The sequence below is a fragment of the Tupaia chinensis genome, unplaced genomic scaffold (assembly GCF_000334495.1).
Source record: "Tupaia chinensis unplaced genomic scaffold, TupChi_1.0 Scaffold000609_1, whole genome shotgun sequence".
NCBI classification, from domain to species: Eukaryota; Metazoa; Chordata; class Mammalia; order Scandentia; family Tupaiidae; genus Tupaia; species Tupaia belangeri.
In genome coordinates this window covers 2,508,035-2,530,844 of record NW_006160128.1, presented here as the reverse complement: position 1 = coordinate 2,530,844, position 22,810 = coordinate 2,508,035, and the positions used below count along the sequence as shown (strand labels likewise).

The window sequence follows — 22,810 nt, the reverse complement described above, 5'->3', positions numbered from 1 at the left end:
TGAATTCTGGACCTGGCAGCTTGAAAATCACACCAGGTACATGTGCATGCATGCCCTAAATCCCAGGAAAATGGAGAAGGGATTGCAGTGTGGCCATATACCCTACGAGGTACTTTCTCACTTTCCCTCTCTCCATGTCTCTCTCTGGCAAGTATACACACTATACCAAAAAAAAAAAAAAAAAAAAAATTGGGTTGTCAGAATTTCTTCATAGAAAAACAGTGTCATGACTTTTCCAACAACTATATATGTATATATGTATATATATATATATATATGCCATATATATGCCATTAGAGTTCAAAAGTGAGAATGGAGCTCTGATTAATGGGAGATTTCCTCCACCTTACTATGTCACCATTTCTAGGCAGGCCAGCCATTCTGGAGATGGCACACGTTTTCCCAGGCAACCAGGTCTTGCCAGTCCTTTCCTTACCCAGAAACCCTGAGAACTAATGCCTATCAGGTCTATTTACTTCATTACCTTAAAAGTTTCTTCCCATCTCACTCTAGCATACCAGCATTTAGCATTTAACTTAAAAATTCATAGCTGAGAGGATGAGGTACAAGGAGCTTTCTGATAACAGATAATTTTATAGTGGGAAATAACTTTTGTGAGTTTTTTGTTTTTAGTTTTTGCTGTAGGGCACACGTGCTCACTGGAGAGAGAGAGAGAAAGCGTACCAGCGCATCCCTCAGGGGAACAGCTATGCCACAATCCCTTTTCCATTCTCATCTCGGGATTTTTGGGCACACATGCACACGCACCCGGTGTGATTCTCAAGCTACTGGTTCTGGGACTCAAACTGCACAGCTGACCATGAGGGATCCAGTGCCTCAATCTCCATACAACCTGCTGGTCTAGAAACTCTTGTTTTTAGCTTGGCTTATTCTCCCTGTCCAGGTGGGACAACCCTCACTGAAAGCTGCACCTATGGGATTTCTGAGGTTTTTATCTTGTTTTCTTCTCCCAGGGTTGCTGTCAGCATTGGATCTTGTCGAAGTCAATCCTCGGGTGGTCACTTCAGAGGAAGAGGCAAAGGCTACGGCTAGCCTGGCAGTGGATGTGATTGCTTCAAGTTTTGGTCAGACAAGAGAAGGAGGACACATTGTCTATGACCAACTTCCTACTCCCAGTTCACCAGATGAATCAGAGAATGAAGAACGTGTTAGAATTTAGGAACTACTGTGCACCAACACGTTTCACAATGGGCATTCCAGAGTTGCAACGCATTTGAGGGGACAGATAGTAAATGGTTGTCTGGGTCGGTATTGCCTTAATCAGAACATTTGCACATTCTCACGGTTGTAAAATTTCCATTTTGGTGACCAATACTATCATAAATGTGTTTGCTTTTTTTTTTGCAGTTCACAGAGGATTAATACGTTGTAGTACTATGTAAATTTAAGGAAGTTATAAACAGCCTTTATTACCTTGATGTGTATGTATATATCTCTCTCTCTCTCTCATACTGGTCTTGTTGCTGCTGTTGCTTCACATTTAAGTGGTGTCCCCCCTTCTCAAAGTCTAGGTACACAGTGCGTCCTGGAATTGTCAGCCCATAGCAGCATCACGCTAACTTATCCCTAACACCATTCACAGGGTCAGAGTTCTGGTCCATAAACCCTTCCCTTTAGGAAGTTCAATGCTTGGAAAAAAACTTGTAATAAACCACACCTCCCAGGATGGCTATCTCCAGCAAGATGACGATGGAAAGCAGCAGCTTGTTGGTTATCACTCTACAAAGAGAAGCAAAGTAGGGAGCAGTCAGAAGTCTGATACCTTATTTCTTTCTTTTCTTAATACTTTGACCAGGGGCCAAGGTTGGATATTGTGAGGCAGTATAATTAATCCAGTGTGTTTGATCACATAGCCACTTAGCAATAAGTACTTGCACAATTCTTTAGCTGATATATGACAACCTATAAGGTTCTTTACCTGTAACTTAAAGATAACACTGTCTACCTCACAGAAATGTTGCAAAGTAGGACAATAAATACCGATATACAGTATAAAAATGGTTCCTTGATCAAAATTGTCTTCAATAGTAGTTACTTACTTACTTTAAAAAATAGCTTTTCTAGGAGGAGGGGTTAATTAGGGAAAAAATTTATTTATTTATTTATATATTAGGAAGTATTTCCAAAATTGGGGTGAGTCATATTTCAAATAACAGAAATATAGGATCACTCCCTAACCATACAGAGCTGCATCAATTACATTCTACAATACATTTGTGGGGATATGCTGGGAAAAGGGCTTGGGGCAGCCTCTCCAGGATCAAAGTCCAGTTCATGGATGGGTGGGTCCTGCTTTAGGATAAGTAACCAGAAGCTTGGATAATGCCTTTCAATCCCTGTAAACTTCTCTTCTTACCTTCTCTTCCCTATTCCACTCTCCTCCCCTCCAGGTCTTCTGTCAACCCTCCTGCCTTACATGGAGGATCCAATATTCCATTCTCATGCGCACTTTAGTTTCTCCCTACTCTACAGGGATTTACCACTATTAGGAAAACTCGACCTGTCCTGCCAATTCCATGACTAAATTGCATGTAGCTTCCTTTTATGTAGTGCTAGCTGTGTCCAAGGCCAGCCCTCTACCCACTTACCACCCTTCAGCCCTGCTTCTGCTGCAGCCAGCACTCACCTCAAGGCTAGTTTGTTTTTTAAAGTCTACTTGCTAACAAGACAGAACTTCCAGAAAAGGGGCTGAGTCCCATGAAGGGCAAACAGAGCTAAAGGCAAGTACTGATTAAATTTGTGTAAAATACATTTTAAGGAATATGAGGCTCTTATTCCCATGTGCTGCTTCTCTAAGGAATGAAGGTTGGGATTAAATATCCTTTCAGTGGACAAGTTTTCCACTGCTCCAAGTCAGAGCAGTTTATACTTCAAACATCCCAGGATTTTATCCCCGGGATATTTACTTATAAAAGACCACATTCCTCTATTTCTTCTAATCTGCTGGATGGTACTGACTATATGTGAACAATTAATTTTGTGACTATTTTTGAAACTTACTTTCTGGACATTGAACGAAGAATCTTTCGACTTTTGCTCAAGTTTTCACTTGTGTTTACCAGCTGAGAAGAGAAAAAAAGCAATTATTTTCCCTTCCTTTCAAAAACACACATTTGTATAATTTGACTATTCCTAAACTAACAGTAGATATTAAGAGATAAATGTTGAGAAACTCTAAGAAATCAAACCAGTTTAAATGATGGCCTCTGAGTATAAGTAGAAGAACTTGGAAAGGACTAGATGTTTTAGTACTTTTCAAGCAGGTTTAGGAATCAACAGACCCCAAGATTGCTATGGGGTCAGACTTCTGGGACTGAGTTAATCCTTTCCCATGGCTTCTCACAACAGGAAGACTTCAATATACTCACCCAGTGGTTGTGAAACAACTTTGAGTAACTTAAGATCTGAATTTCACTAGCCATATTTCAGGAGAGCCTCTTGGTTTGGTACTGCTTTTGTAGGCTGGTAGCTCACCATTTTTGGGATCTTATTATTTTCTTCTTTGAACTGTGTTACATTGAATTGTGTTAGGAATTAATCCCAGTGAGCCTTTCTTTTCAATGATCTGTTACTAATCTACATGGCACCTGCTCCTATTACCCAGTGGCCTTGATAAGTTCATCTCAGCTCATTCCTTGGCTTTTAAACTCAACCAATTCACCTGATATTCTCAAAAATCAAAGCTCACACAATCATTTCATTCTCCATATCTTGCTTTTGCTGTGAATTTAGTACTTCAGTGAAGGGCATTACTGTGATTTATTGAGGTTTTTTTGGTTTGCTTTTTAGAGGTTTTTACCTTAAGGCATGTGTGCTCACTGGAAAGAGAGATAGTGAGAGGGAAAGTGAGAAGTTACCCCCCAAGGCGGGGAATGACCACACTGCTATCCATCCTCCTCCCAGGATTTTGGGCATGCACACACAAGCGCCCTGTGTGAGTTTCAAGCCACTGGGTCGAGGACTCAAACCATGGTCAGCTGTGTGGGATTCCAGCAATGTAACTGCTACACTATAGGCTGGCCCCACTGTGATTTATTTTAAGAATGGAGAATAGCGGAGGACCAGCAGTTAGCGTAGTCGACCGTGGTTCGCGTCCCGGACCTGGTGGCTTAAAACTCACGCCGGGTGCATGTGTGTGCACGTCCAAGATCTAGAGAGGAGAACGGAGGAGAAGGGATTGTGGCATGGCCATCCCCCCCCCCCGGGGGGTGATTTCTCGCTTTCTGTCTCTCTCTGTCTGGCAAGTGCATGCACCCTATGGCAAAAACCTCTCCAAAAAAAAAAAGAATGGAGAATAGCAGCTTTTCTCAAATCCCCACACTGAGCTAGTATTTTCCTATCAATCTTGGCCACAACATCTGTTTTTCAGTTTGGATTTGCCTCTATTTTTTTTTTTAAAGAGGTTTTGCTATAGGATGTGTGCGCTTGCAGAAAGAGACAGAGAGATAGAAAGCAAGATATCACCCCCCACACACACACCCAAGTAGAGACGGTGCAATCCCTTCTCCTCCATTCTCCTCTCGGGATCTTGGGCACGCATGCACATGGGCCCAGCATGAGTTTAAGCCACCAGGTCCAGGACTCAAATTGCAGTTGACTACATGGGCGTCCAGCGACATAGCCATTATGCCAACTGCTGGTCCCTGGATTTGCCTCTATTAAGAATAGAGCATCCCAGTGGCAAATTGTACTATTTTAAAAATTCCTGTGTAGATTAACTTTTTTATGCAAAGGGAGAAATTATTTTTCAGAACCTTTTAGAATAATAGAGTAGATCAGAAGTTCCAAAAATAGTTGTCGTTTGGCCTACTATTTGTTTTGTTTCCACAATGATCCAACTCACCTTATGTAAAAGGTTATCGTCCAGGATTGAACTGTAATTTATAAATTACAGACTGTCAATGGTACTATTTTGTGACATGTGGAAAAGAGCCTTGGCTCTAAATGATGGTCTTAGAAGTAGATAATGCTTTGGGACCAGCAGTTAGTGTAATGGCTATGTCACTGGACTCCCATGTAGTCGATCGTGGTTCGCGTCCCGGACCTGGTGGCTTAAAAACTCACGCCGGACGTGTGTGCATGCGTGCCCAAGATCTAGAGAGGAGAATGGAGGAGAAGGGATTGTGGCATGGCCATACCCCCCGGGGGGTGATTTCTCACTTTCTGTCTCTCTGTCTCTCTCTGTCTGTCTGGCGAGCGCACGCGCCCTATAGCAAAAACCTCTCAAAAAAAAAAAAAAAAAAAAAGTAGATAATGCTTTAATGAGAATAGCAGAGTATCTATCCCATTAGATGTAGGAGAAATTAAAATCTCAGATTGGTGGCTTTCAATTTTTGAGTGACTGCTTTCTGACATACCATTCTCCTGCCCAGAAGTGTATAATACAAGGAATTAAATCAAGGAGAGGAATTAATTAGCATGGGTGACTACAACCCTATGAATTCAGGAATCTCATTCTTCCCATCTTTTTTCCTTGACTAAAACAAAAATTTCCAATGACATCTACATTTCAGGGCTAAAATTCCTTCTATGGGAGATCTTCAGTCAGCTAAGTAAAGTAAAAATTAAGAAAAGCCTAAGAATCTAAGAGGTTGGGAACCAGCAGTTAGCGTAACGGCTATGTCGCTGGACTCCCACGTAGTTGACCGCAGTTCGCGTCCCGGACCCGGTGGCTTAAAACTCATGCTGGGCACGTGTGCGTGCGTGCCCAAGATCCCGAGAGGAGAATGGAGGAGAAGGGATCGCGGCATGAGGGGTGATTTCTCGCTGTCTCTCTGTCTCTCTCCGTCTGTTTGGCAAGCGCACAGGCCCTATAGTGAAAAACCTCTCCAAAAAAAGAATCTAAGAGGTTGTTCCTTTAATTCAGAAGCCTTGAGGCTGTGGCCTCATGGCAGTTGAGGGTAGTGGGCCCCTTTACCTTCCCGACTATGCCCCTTCCCCCACCTGTCCGGACTTACCCTATTCTTGGTACGTTCCAACTGCTCCCGTTGCTCCCCCAGCTCTTCTATGATTTCTGAGCCGATCTGGTCAGTCTCTGTGGCAATCCGATGAGAACGCTCAATACTTTGGGTGGCCCGGTTCAAGCTTTCAGTTCCTTGCAGAAGCAATGCTCTTTGAGACTGTAGCCGATTCTGACAGGAGTATGGAAGGGAAATGTTAGACTGCTTCCATTTAAAATTGCCAACGCTTTCCTTGTGAACTTCCTTGTATAAGAAGGGATATAGTAAGCAATAATTTTCAATACTTTTAAGACAGAACTTAAGGTGCTAATGAACTATGAGATTTTATTTGAGGTCACGGGCTAGAGCAGAACCTGGAATCCAATTAACAGGAGCAAAATACCTCCCATTCCACTGCTTATTACATTTAAGCAAGGCAAAAAAGGGAAGGATTGAAAGCATTGGAGCATTTCCCCTGTGTCTGTGATCAATCTGAACTGGCCTATGTGCTTCCTAGATTAGCAAGTCTGAGAGACAGAAGTTTGGAGTTGTGAAGTTCAGAAACAACTCATAATATATATAGTCTGTACCTGTGATAGTGTGACAGGCAAACCAACTAAACTCTACAGCCCTAGAAAAAGATTAATGTGGGACCAGTAGGTAGTGTGGTGGCTGAGGGCACTGGACTCCCTCATGGTCAACCGTGACTTGAGTCCTGGACCTGGCAGCTTTCTTTCTCTCTCTGTCTCACTCTTGCTCTGTCCCTCTCTGATCAAATTAAAAATAAATAAATAAAGTTAAAAGATTAATGCAAGGGAGGTTCCTACTTGACTGGTACTGAAGACTGAGGGGCCATGAGTAAGCTATTCTTTTTCAGCACATAAAGAAATCATTTAAAAGTCTGAGATACTACCACATTCTGGAAAACCCTTATGTAGCTACATTCTTGGTAAGACCAAAAAGAATTTAAAAATTAAATTTAAAAAATTTAAAATTAAGGAATTTTAATTCAGGCCAAACACAAAAACAAAAACTCTGAAGTTGCCACACTGATGGTTTGCTCATGGAAGGCAGGATCTGGAGCTCGAGTAAGCCACCCTAATTTCCTAAATGCGCTCATTTTCTGAATTCCCACTGAAGTTTTATTCCACCTATAATCCTAAACACAGACAGCACGAGGACTAAAGTAGCCTCTGTCGGGTCAGAATTTTCAACTACTGACAGAAATAGGTACAGCTCACCCAATATAAAGGGGTCCAGTTCAGAGAGGCCTATGACGGCAAGTGACTGTCACCTGCATTAGGACACCATCGGGGGCCAAAAGACGGGTGCCCAGGGCAGAAGTAACAAGAAGCATTTTCACATAATAAATGGCAAACAGACCAGTAGATGAGGAAACCAGTGAACAGGGTTCAAATAAACCTAGTTACTGGGACCAGCAGATGGCATAGCAGTTACGTTGCTGGATTCCTGCAAGGCCAACCACGGTTCAAGTCTCAAACCCACTGGCTTCAAAATCATGCTGAGTATGTGAGCCCAACCAAGATCCCAAGAGGAGAATGGAGAAGAAGGGATCATGGTGTGGCCATCCCCCTGGGGGGGTGATTTCTCACTGTGTCTATATCTCTTTCTGGCAGCACATGTGCCCTAAGGCAAAAACCTGTGTGTGTGTGTGTGTGTGGGGGAAGCCTAGTTACTTAGCTTAAAGGAAGAAGGAAAAATCTTTTTCCCAATAAAACAAGCATATTTTCAACTTCCTGTCTTTCTCACTCTCATTAGCCTAATAAGATCACATAAGTCAACCTCACACAGTTGGGAACAATTCTACTAAAGGTTGATTGTGTATCTAAATTGTGTTTTTATAATTTTTGAAACTAGTAAAGTTAAAGCAAAATTATTGTTTGGACTTGTTGCACCAGCACCACCCTACCCATTTATGGTAACAAACAAGGCTACCTTTTCAACTTCCACTTACGCTCTACCTGTCTGCTTTTTTCTAGTCTCCCTTTACAAAAAAAAAAAAAAAAACCCGACTTGATCCAACCATTTCCTGTGCATCTTTTAGAAAATTTTACATCAGTCTCAAGTACTCTAGTTTTGACATTAGCAATATCAAGACAATACCATTTCCCTCCTAATTTGCCAGAGGTCACATGTGTTTCCTGGACAGGGAGAGAGAGAAAAGGTAAGAAAGCACACACCATGGGAAATGGTCATGCCACAATCCCTTCTCCATGTCTCCCTCCTTTGGGGATTTTGGGCATGCATGCAGATGTACCATGCATGATTCTCAAGTCACAGAATCTGAGACTCAAACAACATGGTCAGTCGTGTGGGATCCAGTCACCTTAACCACGAAGCCATAGGATGGCTTACTGTTATCTTTTTATTTTAGGGGGGGAGAGGTTTTAGCTATAAGGCACGTGTGCTCGCCAGAAAGACAGAGACAGACAGAAAGACAGAAAGCGAGAAATCACCTACCAGGGGGGATGGCCACACTGCAATCCCTTCTCATCCATTCTCCTCTTGGGATCTTGGGCACGCACGCACATGCACCTGGCATGAGTTTTAAGCCACTGGGTCCAGGACTCAAATCACAGTTAACTACATGGTAGTCCAGCGACATAGCCATTACGCTAACTGCTGGTCCCACCATTATCATCATTTTTGAGTGTCTCTTAAACTACAATCAGGATGTATCATGAAGTGTAATTTGTTGGTTTAAAATTACCTTACTATCCTTTCTACACAAGGTCAGTCTGCGTTTATGGGCCCCTTTCCATCTCATCCACTCTACTTGCTAGCTATTTCTACTCGGACTGTGTGTGTGGGATATAATCCAAATGCAGCACATAAAATGCCATCTTTGCAAAGTTATCTTATTCCTTTAACTGTCTACCTGCTTTAGATGACTTCAGAACACAGACTTTTTTTTAATTAATGAGTTCAACTTGATAAATCGGAACATTGCAGGATAGAGGGGCAATATAGCTCACTTCCCATTAAATTAGAATAAGGTATTAGGGCTGGCAGGTGGCATGGTGGTTAAGGCACTGGACTCCCACATGGCCGACTGGGTTGAGTTTCTGGACCTAGCAGCTTGCTCTCTCACTTCCTCTCTCTCTCTCATTCTGGTCAAATTAAAAAATGATAACAATAAATAATTCTTTTTTTTTTTTAGAGGTTTTTGCTATAGGGTGCGTGCGCTCGCCAGAAAGACAGAGAGAGACAGAGACAGAAAGCGAGAAATCAACCCCCAGGGGGGATGGCCACGCCACAATCCCTTCTCCATTCTCCTCTTGGGATCTTGGGCATGCACATACACACACACCTGGTGTGAGTTTTAAGCCACTGGGTCTAGGATACGAGGCGCAGTTGACTACATGGGGGTCCAGTGACATAGCCATTACGCTAACTGCTGGTCCCAATAAATAATTCTTTAAAAGAAAAAAAAGAGTAAGGTGTTAACAGTCCAGCAGGTGGTATGAAGATTAAGACGCTTGATCCTACACAGCTGACTCTATGGTTCAAGCCCTGGACTCAGCAGCTTGAAAAATCACACCAGGCATGTGTATGTGCATGCCCAAAATTCTGGGAGAAGAACGAAGGAGAAAGGACTGTGGCATCACCCCAGGGGGGCATTTTTCACTTTCTTTCTCTATGGCCAGTTTGTGCACCCTAGAGCAAAAAAGAAAATGAAAAAAAAAAAAAAAAAAGAAAAGAATAAGGTGTTAAGAAGCTCCTTGAGAAGCATCCTGCATACTCTGTTGTACCTCAGTTGTTGAGCCATCTTGATATTAAGTTAAAGAATGCTTGGATTATTATTATTATTATTATTTTAGTTGTGAAATGAATGTTTATTCTGATATTTCTGTAGTTGTACAACTGACTTATCACAAATTATTGGATTAATTTTACTTTTTCAAGATGGGGGTTTATCTATGATTTCAAATTTGTGATCTTCAAACTTGAAGTTAGGGAACATGTTCATGTCAGCTTTACCATACGTTTGCTTAAGCTTTAAAAGCTCCCTCTCCAGATCTTGCTGATATTCTGGGCCAGTATCAACAGGTGCGCCAATTGTCTGTCATTTAGATTTGTATTCTCTAATCTTGTCCACATAAAGTTTCTGTACAGGATCAAGTTCCTTATTAAATGTCACTGCTGTAACACCAATGTTTCTCTGCAAATGGACTGAGACTGCTGACCAAATGACAGAGGAGAACCCAAAGAGCCTCTGGAGAAACATGATGATTCTTTGTTACTTGCACTCAGTCCCAAGCTGCCAAAGCCACCACTGTGACCCAAGCTTGGATTAATTTTGTAGCAATATTCTGATAAATTAAAAACAAAACTGGGGACCAGCAGGTGGTGTAATGGCTATGTCACTGGACTTCCATGTAGTTGACTGCAGTTCGAGACCCGGGCCTGGTGGCTTAAACGCATGCCAGGCACATGTGCGTGCCCAAGATCTCGAGAGGAGAATGGAGAAGAAGGGACTGTGGCATGGCCATCTCCCCCGGAGGTGATTTCTCGCTTTCTGTCTTTCTGTCAATTGCATGCGCACTATAGCAAAAACCTCTCAAAAACAAAACAAAACAAAACAACCAAACTGAATTTTGGAGCATAATATTTATTTATTTATTTTTCGAGAGAAAGATATTTTTGCTACAGGGTGACTGTGCTTGCTGGAGAGACAGAGAGACAGAAAGTGAGAAATCACCCCCCGGGGGTGGGGAGGATGGCCATGCTGCAATCCCTTCTCCATTCTCCTCTCAGGATTTTGGGCAAGCATGCTCATGCACTGGTGTGCCGCTGGGTCTGGGACTCAAACCATGACAGATCATGTGGGAGTCCAGCCCCTTAACTACTATACTACCTGATAGCCCCTTAAAATTTAGATTTAAAGAGACCAGCGGTTAGTGTAATGGCTATGTCACTGGACTCCCATGTAGTCGACCATGGTTTGAGTCCCGGAACCGGTGGCTTAAATTCACACCTGGTGCATGTGCGCCCAAGATCCTGAGAGGAGAACGGAGAAGAAGGGATTTCAGCATGGCCATCTCCCCTCGGGGGTGATTTCTTACTTTCTGTCTCTCTGTTTCTTTCTGTCTGTCTGGCTAGTGCATGCACCCTATAGCAAAAACCTCTTTAAAAAATTTAGATTTAAGGATAAAAGCATAAGTTAGATTAATAGGTTAGAATACAGAGTTCAGATATAATAACAGTGGGTAACACTTCTATACCATTACACACCAAGCTGTTTTTCTGTTTGTTTTTTTTTAAATTTTATTATAGGGCACATGTACTCGAGGTGAGAGGAAAAGTCGGAGGGAGGGTGTGTGCAAAATCATCCCCCAGGGTTGATGGTCATACCACAATCCCTTTCTCTCCATTCTCCTCTCAGGATTTTGGGAACACACACACACATGCCTGGTGTGCATAAGCTACAGGTCCTAGACTTAAGTCAGCTAGGTAGAATCCAGCACCTTAACCTCCATACCACCTGAGGGCCACCTGAGGGCCCCCAAGCTGTTTTTATACATATTAAGGACACAAAGAAATCTAGATAAGCATATGGCTTGGAGTGACCTGCATTGAATATAATACAGTGGGTAGGAGGAGGGGGGGGGAGGCAAATTTTAACAGAAAAAAAGGTTAAAGAGGAAAAACAAGAGTCAAATATGCACTGATAACATGACCTATATTCCACAACCTGGTTAACTCTCATACTACATGCCCTTAAGGAAGAAAAAAAGTTAATGCTTACCATGTGCTCATTCTCTACAGCATATGTGCCATATTTCATGTCTGCTCGGCCACCAGGTATGGCTGTCAAAGGTGTGCTTCTCACCTCCCGATGGAGTTTGGCAAGGTCCTTCCGGTAGTTTCGAAGTTTAGACATCATAGGGTTACGGAAAGATAGGGGTGCATAACGTAGTTCATCCTCCATCTCTGCCAACTGGGAAGGCAGAAAATATTAATAGATTGTCTGAGTCTTCACTCTCTTATCTGGGTACATGCCTAGTTTGGATTAATCAGACCCAGGCTACCCCAAATACATACTCAACCGTATTTATTACTCTAAGAAGACAAGTTCCACTTCTAGCATGCTCACCTCATTTATTTCAAGTGCCTGGTGTAGTGTGTAGCAAGCACGGAATAGGCACTCCAAAAAAAAAGTTATGAATGAGTGGAGAGGCTGACAGAAGTACCTTAACACTTTTTAAAATTTTATTAGGTTGTTGGGAAAGTCATGACACATTTTTTGCATAGAAAAACACGTCATGATTTCCTGACAACCTAATACATTCATTCTCAATTAATCTTCACAACAAATCAACAAGGTAGAAAATACTTTCTCCATTTCAATGTGTAAGATTTAAAGAAACCTGCTCAAGATTACACAGAAGAGAAGCAGGTGTCAAAATTTTCAAATTCCCAGCTCTTTCTGATATACCAAGTTTCTAGCTTTTAGGTTGGCCTCCAGGAAATTTTTATTAAAAAAAAAAGCCACATGTTAAGAGACAAGCAGGGCTGGCCTGGTGCTTCAGGCAGCCAGATTCCGTATGGGCAATGCTTTGGTTCAAGTCCCAGACCTGGCAGCTTGAGAAATGCACTGAGCACAAGTGTGCGTGCCTAAAATCACAACAGGATGGAGAAATGGGAGAAGGGATTGTGATGTGACCACTTCCCATAGAGGGGTGTTTTCTCCCTTTCTCTTCATCTCTTTTTCTGACAAGCACATGGGCCTTCTGACAAAAATTTTAAAAAGAAAAAAGAAGAGAAAGAGAAGCAGTTGTTAAACTGTACTGACTTCTGACAACCTTTGGGTCTTGACTGAAAACTCATCCTGTTCACGCATGTCTTATCCAAGGTACTAAGTCAAGCTGCTATGCTGCCTTTTAAAATCAAAGTGGGAGGGCTGGCAGGTAGCGTGGTGGTTAAATGGCTCACTGCGGTTTGAATCCAGGACATGGTGGCTTGCTTTCTCTTTCTTTTAAAATCAAAGTGGGAGGGCTGGCAGGTAGCGTGGTGGTTAAATGGCTCACTGCGGTTTGAATCCAGGACATGGTGGCTTGATTTTTCTTTCCCTCTCTCTCTGATCAAAAATTGGAAAATAACAATAACAATAATAAACAAAATAATTCTTTAAAAACAAAAACACAACAAAACGAAGTTGGGCCAGCCCTGTGGTCTAGTGCTTAAGAGGGCTAGGTCCCACATGGCCAACTGCATGGTTTTAGCCCTGGATCCAGTGGCTTGAAAAACATGCCAAGTACATGTGCATGTTCCAGATTTCGACAAGATGGAGAAATGGAGGAGTAGGCATTGTGGTATGACTACCCCCATTTAGGAGTGCTTTCTCCCTTTTCCTGTCTGGTGAGTGCAGATGTCCTCTAGTGATTTTACTTTTTTTAAAAAGGGAAAATACACTTTAAAATGACCACACATGTATAAAGTCTGAGTGCGTTTGCTATCCACTTCAGGAACATACTAAAGACTCATATTTCAGGCCAGTCTTTAAGCGTTATCCATTTGTGTTTGTCAACACCCATCTCTATCAGCTGGTCTCATTTAGAATGAAATGGTCGAAAATCAAGGTCAACAGATGGGAACAGTTCATCTATGACCAAGTCATAGCATTACTTCTGGAAAAGACCAACATCAAGTCAAAAAAGAAATAGGACTTGCTTCCTGTTCTTACCGTTTCATTTGCTTCCTGTTGTTTTTCATCAAAATCTCTAATCAACTTTTTCTTCTCTTCTGGAAAAGACAGACAAGGTTCAAATGCTTTTACTACATCCATACATTTGTGGAGGCCATTCCTTTTGCTTAGAATAAAATTCCCATTTCTTCTATGGTAGGGATAGCATTACTTAATCACTCCTAAAGGCATTTAGAAATGTATGGAAAGGTATCATGATGACTGAGGGGAAGAGAAGAGAAACAGTACACAGAAAACAAGAATATCCATTTGGGACAGTACTGAATAACAATTATTTGGTCTCAAAAGCCAATAGCACCCCTACTAAGAAACGCTAAGTTAACCATGGATTAATCATTAAGTTAACCATTCCCAACCTTCTCTCTTCCCCCATTCTACGTCACAGACCAGGCATACTTTCAATAAGAATGTTGCTAACAATGGTTTTCTGAAATCCTTGTCCCCACCTTCACACCCACGGTGTTATCATTTCTATTGATACCCTTATCCATGACACAAATTAAAAACCCACCTGAGCTCACTGAAAGGCTGCAATGATACGGTTTATTTCTCACTAGTAATAGCAAGAATAATGACTTGCACAGTGAGAACATCATGCCCCTTTCAGTTTTCTTTCAGCCCTTATGTCTTTTTTGTTTGTTTTGTTTGCTATAGGGCACGTGCACTCAAGGACACAGAGAGAGAGACAGGGAGAGAGGGAAAGGGAGAAATCACCTCCTGGGGGGATGCCAAGCCACAATCCCTTATCCTCCATTCTCCTGTTGGAATTTGGGGCATGGATACACACCTGACCATCGTATTTTTCTTTTTTAAAAAAAATTTTAAAATTTAATTTTATTCATTCATTCATTTATTTTAATTTGACCAGAGAGAGACACATTGAGAGAGAGAAGAGAGAGAAGGAAAGTGAGAAAGCAAGTCACCAGGTCTGGAACGCGAACCATGGTCAACCATGTGGGAGTGTCCAGTGCCTTAACCACCATTCTACCTGCTAGCCCCAGCCCAGTGCGTTTTTCAAGCTGCAGGGACTCAAACCACTCAGTTGGCCATATGGGATCCAGAAAAGTCATGACATATTTTTCTATGACTTTTCCAACAACCCAATATATAAATCAAGTAAGGAGTGAAGTGGCAGCCCACAGAACCTCTATTCTTTCATCATCTTCCCTCCATGATTTTGTTATTCTCAGCCTCTTTGGAGTTGGGATGTTTAACTTTGTACATGATTTCATAAAATACACACTTCCTCCTATGAGTGTCCTACAGCTTATATGAAGGAAATACACTCCTTAAAAACAACTTGAACTTGTATTTATCAGTTCCTTTATGGGCTCCTAAGATGTGAACAAAACAAAAGCCTTTAAAATAATTCCTTCTAATAATGAAGCCAAGCAGGCAGATTATTCAAAGGTTCGAAAAAGGCTAGTCCCAACCCATCTCAGAGATCGACAGCTGCTTTTTTGTGCCTTTGTCTCATTATCATGAAACCAGTGGATGTCAGAACTGGGACAGATCTCAGAGATCAGCTAGTATAACCTTCTCATTTTACAGCTGAGGGAATTAGAGCCTGGGGAAACTGGGTGCCTCCCTAGGGTCACAAGAGGACCAAATATGTGGCAACACTAGTTCCGGAATACAAGTCTACCGAATCTCAATCCCGTGTTTCTGTATATCACAGTATATAACTAAGAGGCATTTTTGTGCTCCCAGGGTATAGCCTTATGACAACTGGTAAAATCTGTTAAAACAAACAAACAAAACTCTTACTTTTTTAAGGAGTTAGAATTAATGTTACAATAGGGGACCAGCATGTGGTATGGTGGTTAGGGTTCTGGACACTCCCACATGGTTGACCACAGTTCAAGTCTTGGAACTGGTGACTTGCTTTCTCACTCCCCTCGCCCCCCTTTATTTCTCTCTGGTCAAATTAAAATAACTGAATGAATAAATAAAATTAAATTTAAAAATAATTTAAAAAAACCTTTTTAAATCAACTACAAAACAGCAGGTCTGCACACTGGATGCACTGGGCACTGAAAATAGCAATAAGTCACACTAAACACCACTGTCTCTATTGTCCTCATCTCCTTCCAAGTACCTGTGGAAACTAGTCATGTATGAGGGACTCACTGAGACTAATTTTGTCTTGTCTGATAAACTAGGTTGATGGTGGCACCATCTCCTGAACAGAGAATAAAGCGGAAAGAGCCTGCTCTGAAAAATAGAGCTAGAGAAAGCCTACCTTCATCTTTGATCAAAGTGGGTTGTTTCTCCTCCTGATGGAGGTTTAAATTACCAGCCCAAGAATGACGAATCGTGGCCCACTGGAATTACGGAAATAACTTGAGTTTACCAAGATCTCAAAAATATGTGGTTCATTTGCTTTTGGCACCTCACTGTGGCATTTCTATTACTTATGCCTGCTATTTGTGATCTCACACTATGTGGGAAGTAAATGTATTAGAACTCTCTAAACCTGTTTTCTCATCTGTAAAGAGGGACTATAACAGTACTGACCTCATACAGCTGTTTGAAAGGGTTAAAAAAGACAATACACATGCTGGCAAGTGGCGTGGTGGTTAAGGATGCTGGACTCCCACTTGGGACCCTCACATGGCTGGCCACGGATTGAGTTCTGGACCTGGTGGCTTGCCTTCTTACTTTCTCTCTCTTGCTCTCACTCTCACTCTGTCCTTCTCTGGTCATATTAACACAAATAAATAAGTAAATAAAGTTAAAATAAAACAATTCTTAAAAAAAAAAAAAGAGACAATACACATAACAAGTGCTTAGCAAGTGACAGGCACAGGAAGAGTTCAATATATAAGAACTACTATTAGTTTTGGGACCAGCAGTTAGCGTAATGGCTATGTCGCTGGACTCCCATATAGTCGACTGCGGTTTGCGTCCCGAACCCGGTGGCTTAAAACTCACGCCAGGAGTGTGTGCGTGTGTGCCCAAGATCCTGAGAGGAGAATGAAAGAGAAGGGACTATGGTGTGGCCATCCCCCCTGGGGGGTGATTTCTCGCTTTCTGTCTGTCTGTCTGTCTGTCTCTCTCTCTCTGTGTGTGTCTGGTGAGTGCACGTGCCCTATAGCAAAAACCTCTCAAAAAAAAAAAAAGAACTACTATTAGTTTTGAAAGTAAATCCTTATGTAGGAAATCTAACAGCAAAAATAAAATTCATCAAAGAATATGAAGAGAGAATAACAAAAAATTTACAGTCTGTGAGTAATTGGTGTTTAACAGTCTAGCTTCCAAAATAATGGCATCTCACATATAGATACTGAAATTTATATAGCTTAAAACAGGAACCTTTAGGGGCTGGCAGGTGGTATGGTAGTTAAGGTGTTGGACTCCCAGATGTCTGACTATGGTTCAAGTTCCAGACCTGCAGAGTTTTTTTCTCTCTCTGGCCAAATTTAATGATAATAATAATAAATAAAATTCAATGAATAATGCTTAAAAAAAAAAAGGAAACATTAAACTTTACACCACATATTTATTGTTTTAATTATTTTAACTTTGTTTATTTATTGTTTTAATTTGACCAGAAAGAGGGAGAGGGAAAGTGAGAAAATAAGTTGCCAGGTCCAGGACTTGAACTATGGTTGACCATGTGGAAGTCCAGTTCCTTTAACCACCACACCATCTACTGGCTCCTACACCACTTATTAAGACATTTGGAGGGCAGAAAATAGGGTAGTGGTTAAGGCACTGGACTCCCCACATTTTCCACCACGGTTTGAGTCCTGGACCCAGGAGCCTGTAATTCACATGAGGCACGTGTGCATGCATGACCAAAATCCTAAGAGGAGAATAGAGGAAAAGAGATTGTGGTGTGGCTGTCCCCCAGTTGATTTCTTGCTCTGTCTTTCTCGGTCTCTCCAGCAAGGGCACGCACCCTATAACAAAAAAGTCGCTTAAAAAAAAAAAAAAAGACATTTTGGGAGATTTCTTTAGTTATTATAAAATGCAAACTAGAAAACATAACTATATAGGCACTTAAAATATTAATTAGACTAAGAAATTACAGCACTTAGGTATTTGGTATTCGGTTGTTGAAAAACCAAGACTAGAAATTCTGGCTAAAGGTTTTCAATGTAATAGTAAATTGGATGAATAATTACTTATATGGCAGGACTGTCACTGCCACAAAAATTGCCTAAAATATAACATATTGTGTCTGCTATTCTTCACAGGCAGAAATTGCATGTAGACTATACTTTGGGGAAATAAAATTATTTTCTTTTATCTATCTATCTATCTATCTATCTATCTATCTATCTACCCTATCTTTGTGCCAGAGGGCACGTGTACTTTCCAAAGAGAGAGACACAGAGGGAAAGGAGAAAACATGGAGAACAGTCATGCTACAATCTCCTCCATCACTCTCTTTTGGGATTTTGGGCAAGCACACATATGTACCCAGGGTGCTTCTCAAGCTACTGGGTACATGACCCAAACTGTGCATTAGGCCCTGTGGGATCCAGCTGCCTTAACCACTAAGTCAAAGAGCCAGCCCTATTTTTGTTTTAATATGTGCATATATCCATTTTAAAAATAATGCAAATGTTGGGATCAGCAGGTGGTGTGGCGGCTAAGGCGCTGGACACTCCTACATGGCCAACCACAGTTCAAGTCCTGGACCCGGCAGCTTGCTTTCTCACTTTCTCTCTCTCTCTCTCTGTCTCTCTCTGGTCAAATTAAAATAAATGAATGAATAAATAAAGCTAAATAAATAGTTCTTTTTTAAAAAAGTCATGCAAATGTGAAAAACACAGTAGATTAGAAATAAATCACATTTGGTTTCAACACTCAGTCATGCATTATCAATATTTTGTTCCCAACCACTTACAGTATTTACCTTCCATCTTTCAATAAGTATTTACAGAAAAAACACCCAGTATACCTTCCATCTTTCAATAAGTATTTACAGAAAGAACACCTAGAAAGTTTTAGATACTGTTCTAGTTGGTTAGGATACATAATAATATAAAATATTCAGCTTATATTTCTAGCTCAGCTGCTTTCATCAGAAATCCCTTAGAGAGCTGTTAGAACAGACAGCTTTCTAAAATAGTTTCTGGTTCAGTAGATCTGAAGTGGGGCTGCCCCAGAACCTGTATTTCTAAGTTTCTAGATGCTACTGCTGATGGTGGTTCATGGACCACACTTTAGAAACACTAAAATTCTCGTAAATATGTAGTATCTAGCATGTTAGACTATAAGTCCTCTGTTCAAAAAAAGGAGAGCAAGATAAGGAAAGTTATATACAGACCTGTTATTCTTATTTTTCATTTAAATAAAATATCCAATTTCAGGACCAGTGGATGGTGCGGTGGTTAAGGCGCTGGACACTCCCACATGGCTGACCAGGGTTCAAGTCCTGAATCTGGTGGCTTGCTTTCTCACTTCCTCTCTCTCTCATTCTCACCCTCTGTCTCTCTCTGGTCAAACTAAAAAATAAATGAATTAATGAATAAAATAAAATAAATAATTATTTTTTTTAAATATCCAATTTTTCATATACTTGTATTAATAGCAACAGATCTTGAGGCTGGCAAATGGCATGGTGGTTAAAGGTGCTGGACTCCCACATGGCCAATCGCTGTTTAAGTCCTGGACCTGGAAGCTTGCTTTCTCATTTTCCCTTTCTCTCTTACTCTGTCCCTCTCTGGTCAAATTAAAACAAATAAATAAAAACAGTTAAATAAAATAAGTCTTAAGAAAATAATACCAATGGCTCTTACTGTTGTCAGATAGTATTCTAAGAGTTTTACATATATTAACTAATTTACTCCTCACAAAACCCTAAAATGTGAATACTATGATTTATCCTCATTTTGCTGAGGAAACCATTAGGTTAAAGTAACTTGTCCCAAGGCCACAAAGCTACTAGGAGGTAGATTGGAACCCAGGCAGGAAGGCTCTAAAATTCTTGTCATCAAATATTACACTATTCAGCAACAGCATAGTGTATTATGCTGACTTTCAATTTACATGTGTTTTTCCTAACATTTTTTTTAAGGTTTCTGTCATATGGCATGTGTACTTGCTGGAGAGAGACAATGAGCAGGAAAGCGAGAAATTACCTCTGCTGGGGGTGTGGGGTGTGTGTGTGTGTGGCCATGCTACGAGCCCTTCTCCTCCATTCTCCTCCTGAGATTTTGGGCATGCATGCATGCATATGTGTCGGGCGTGATTTTCAAGCTGCCAGGTCTGAGACTCGAACTATTGCCAGTCATGTGGGAGTACAACGCTTTAACTACCATGCCACCTACTGGTCCCCATGTTATTTTTAATGGCAGAAGAATAAATATTTTGTCAGGCTAGAACAGACGTATCTTATGATCTCAATTCTTCAGGTACCCTCAATGTTCTCATCCACAACCCAAAAAGTCTGCTTCTAATATTTCTTAAGCTCATCATTCAACCAGTTGACCAAGTAAGAAAACACCCTCGAATCTTTCTCTCTCACTCCTTATATCCAATATGGTCCATTTCTGCCTCACAACCACCTCTTAGATTTACTAGATTCTCTCTCAAGAAACAAACAATTAAAGGGAGGAAAGGATGGAGGAGGAGAGAAAGGAAGAAAGTTTAAAAAAAATCCTTCACTTGAAAATCATGCCGAGCGGGACCAGCAGTTGGTATAATGGCTATGTCGCTGGACTCCCATGTAGTCGACCGAGGGTTGAGTCCCGGATCCAGCGGCTTAAACTCATGCCGGGTTCGTGTGCGTGCGTGCCCAAGATCCTAAGAGGAGAATGGAGAAGGAGAAGGCTATTTGTTGCCTTCTGTTTGCCTCTGTCTGTCTTTCTTACAAGCAGATGCATCCTATAGCAAAAAGCTCTCCAAAAAATAAAAATTAAAAAAAATGTCGAGCATGTGCATTCACATCCAAATCGCAAGAGAATGGAGAAGGGACTGCAGTGTGGCCGTCTTCCCGGAGAGGTGGGCGGGTGATTTGTCACTTTCCCTCTCATTGCCTCTCTCTGGCAAGCATATGTGCTCTATGGAAAAAAAACCTTTATAAAAAATCCTTCACTGATTCTCCATATCAAGTCCAAATGTCTTTTTTTTTTTTAGAATTTTTTATTATTTATTATTAATTTTTAATTTGACCTGAGGAAAACAGAGAGGGGAAATGTGAGACAGCAAGTACCATGTCTGGGATTTGAACCATGTGAGATTCTAGTGCCTTAACCACCAAGCTACCTGCCAGCTCCATCCAGTCCAAGTGTCTTAATGTGACATATAGGTTCCTTCATGATCTGGCTGACTTCCTTCATTTCCGACTATCTCCTCACACAGATGCTAAGCTTCATAGTTGAAAGTATTAATTTTATTCCTTTGTTGCCTCTTCCCATTTTCCCTCTAGCAAACTCCCATGCAACCTCTTATATTCCATTTGAAGATATTTCCGTGAACCCTCCTTTTCTCCCTCCCTTGATAAAGTTAGCTTTATGGTCTCAGAGAACTTCATTTTAGGACTCATCACATACTTTACTGCACATGTACTTCCACTAAAGACAAGAATTCTCAGTTCCCTGAGGCCCAGAACAGTGGCTGTTCCATCAAGATTCTCCATGTTCACTGAAAAATGACTGAATTTAATTACAGAGCATAAGCTATAGGCAAGGCTGTGCTGGGCAACAAAGCTCTGGAAAGTTTATAAACTGGTCTCTGAATCAGAACAAGGATTTGTCATAAGGCCCCCTGTGTTTGCTTAAATAAACTCAATTTATTAAACAAATATTTATTGAGCAGTATGAACACGTAGTGAATAAGGAGATAAAGCTGTTGAGATTCTTATTCTGGGGATACATACATACTTTATTTGCTTAGCCATTAAACAGCTAAGTCTGTTATAGCAACTTAGAGTATTTTATGCTTGAGTAGAAATTCATACTTTTTTAAAAAGAATTATTTAGTTTTATGTATTCATCCACTTATTTTAATTTGACCAGAGAGAAAAAGAGAGGAAAGTGAGAAAGGAAGTCACCAGGTTCAGGCCTTGAACTGCGGTTAGCCATATAGGAATGTCCAGTGCCTTAACCACCATGCCACCTGCTGGCCACAGAAATTCAGACTTTTCTGACTGCCTTTTTTACAGGAATGAAAAGGTCAGGTAGACAACAAAGGGGTGTATAGCTAAGTTTTCTAGTTTTCAAAATAGAATGCTTATTTGTATTATTTAACCTAGCAGAAAGGAGCACTGCAAAATTTAATTCAGTGTCAGGCTAAAAATGCAGTCTACTTCTGAACCAAACAAATCAGATCCTGGTATGCTCTTACTCAATTCCTGTAACTATATCCTATAACATTCAGAAAAAGATGCAAATCTTGCACCATGGTCTGCAGGCCCCATTTGCCCTGGCCCTGTGGACCTTGTCTATGTTCACTCCATTCCAAACAGAGATCTTCCCCTAGGTCTCTGTAGTTCGCAATATTAACTAGAACCTAGGACAGCGCCAGGCACACTGCAGCCTCTCAATACAGATAAAAACACGATGTATGACTTTCCAAGCTGATTAGAGTCACTAAATTCATATGACCATAGGTAATTCACAGAGCAAACACCCAAGCTCTGACCCTTAAGTAAAAACAATAAAAGAGTTCACCCTCTACCCATCAGGCCACAGGCCAAGAACTATAGTCGGTCTTCCTATGGACTTGAAGCTGAAAAACTGGGGGCCAGCAAGTACCCTTGTGGTTAAGGGCGCTGGACTCCCTCATGACCAATAACAGTTCAAGTCCTGGACCTGACGGCTTGCTTTCTCACTTACTTTCCTCTCTCTCCGTCCCTCCTCACTGGTGAGATTTAAATAAAGTTAAATAAAATATAAATAAATAAATAAATAATGCTGAAAAGTTCTAGCTTCTCCAGGCAGCTGGCAGCCAGCTGGAATCTTGAAACTAAGAAGCAGTAAATAGTCTTAAGTGGTAAAGCTCAAAGTAAGAGGTAAAGTTCAAAACAGGACATCTAAACGTCAGAATCCTGATTTTAAAGACCGACTCCCCCTTGGGACCAGCAGCGTAATGGCTATGACGCGGGACTCCCATGTAGTCCACCGCGGTTCGCGTCCCAGACGGGGTGGCTTCAAACTCACACTGG

General features: G+C 41.2%; 2 protein-coding genes and 1 pseudogene across 2 annotated transcripts in view; 1 reads left to right on the top strand and 2 right to left on the bottom strand.

Moving 5' to 3' along the window:
* The window catches only part of ARG2 (arginase 2), a 41,085-nt gene extending 39,646 nt beyond the window's left edge, over positions 1-1,439 (top strand). The window contains exon 8 of the mRNA XM_006158775.2: positions 975-1,439. Coding sequence (XP_006158837.1) covers positions 975-1,180 — 206 coding nt within the window. The 3' untranslated portion in view covers positions 1,181-1,439. The remainder of the gene's footprint in view (positions 1-974) is intronic.
* The window catches only part of VTI1B (vesicle transport through interaction with t-SNAREs 1B), a 22,582-nt gene continuing 1,176 nt past the window's right edge, over positions 1,405-22,810 (bottom strand). The window contains exons 2-6 of the mRNA XM_006158774.3: positions 13,669-13,727; positions 11,731-11,922; positions 5,979-6,152; positions 3,022-3,083; positions 1,405-1,740 (exon numbers count right to left, since the gene is read on the bottom strand). Coding sequence (XP_006158836.1) covers positions 1,644-1,740; positions 3,022-3,083; positions 5,979-6,152; positions 11,731-11,922; positions 13,669-13,727 — 584 coding nt within the window. The 3' untranslated portion in view covers positions 1,405-1,643. The remainder of the gene's footprint in view (positions 1,741-3,021; positions 3,084-5,978; positions 6,153-11,730; positions 11,923-13,668; positions 13,728-22,810) is intronic.
* On the bottom strand, positions 9,665-10,319 carry LOC106736020 (ATP synthase-coupling factor 6, mitochondrial-like; annotated as a pseudogene).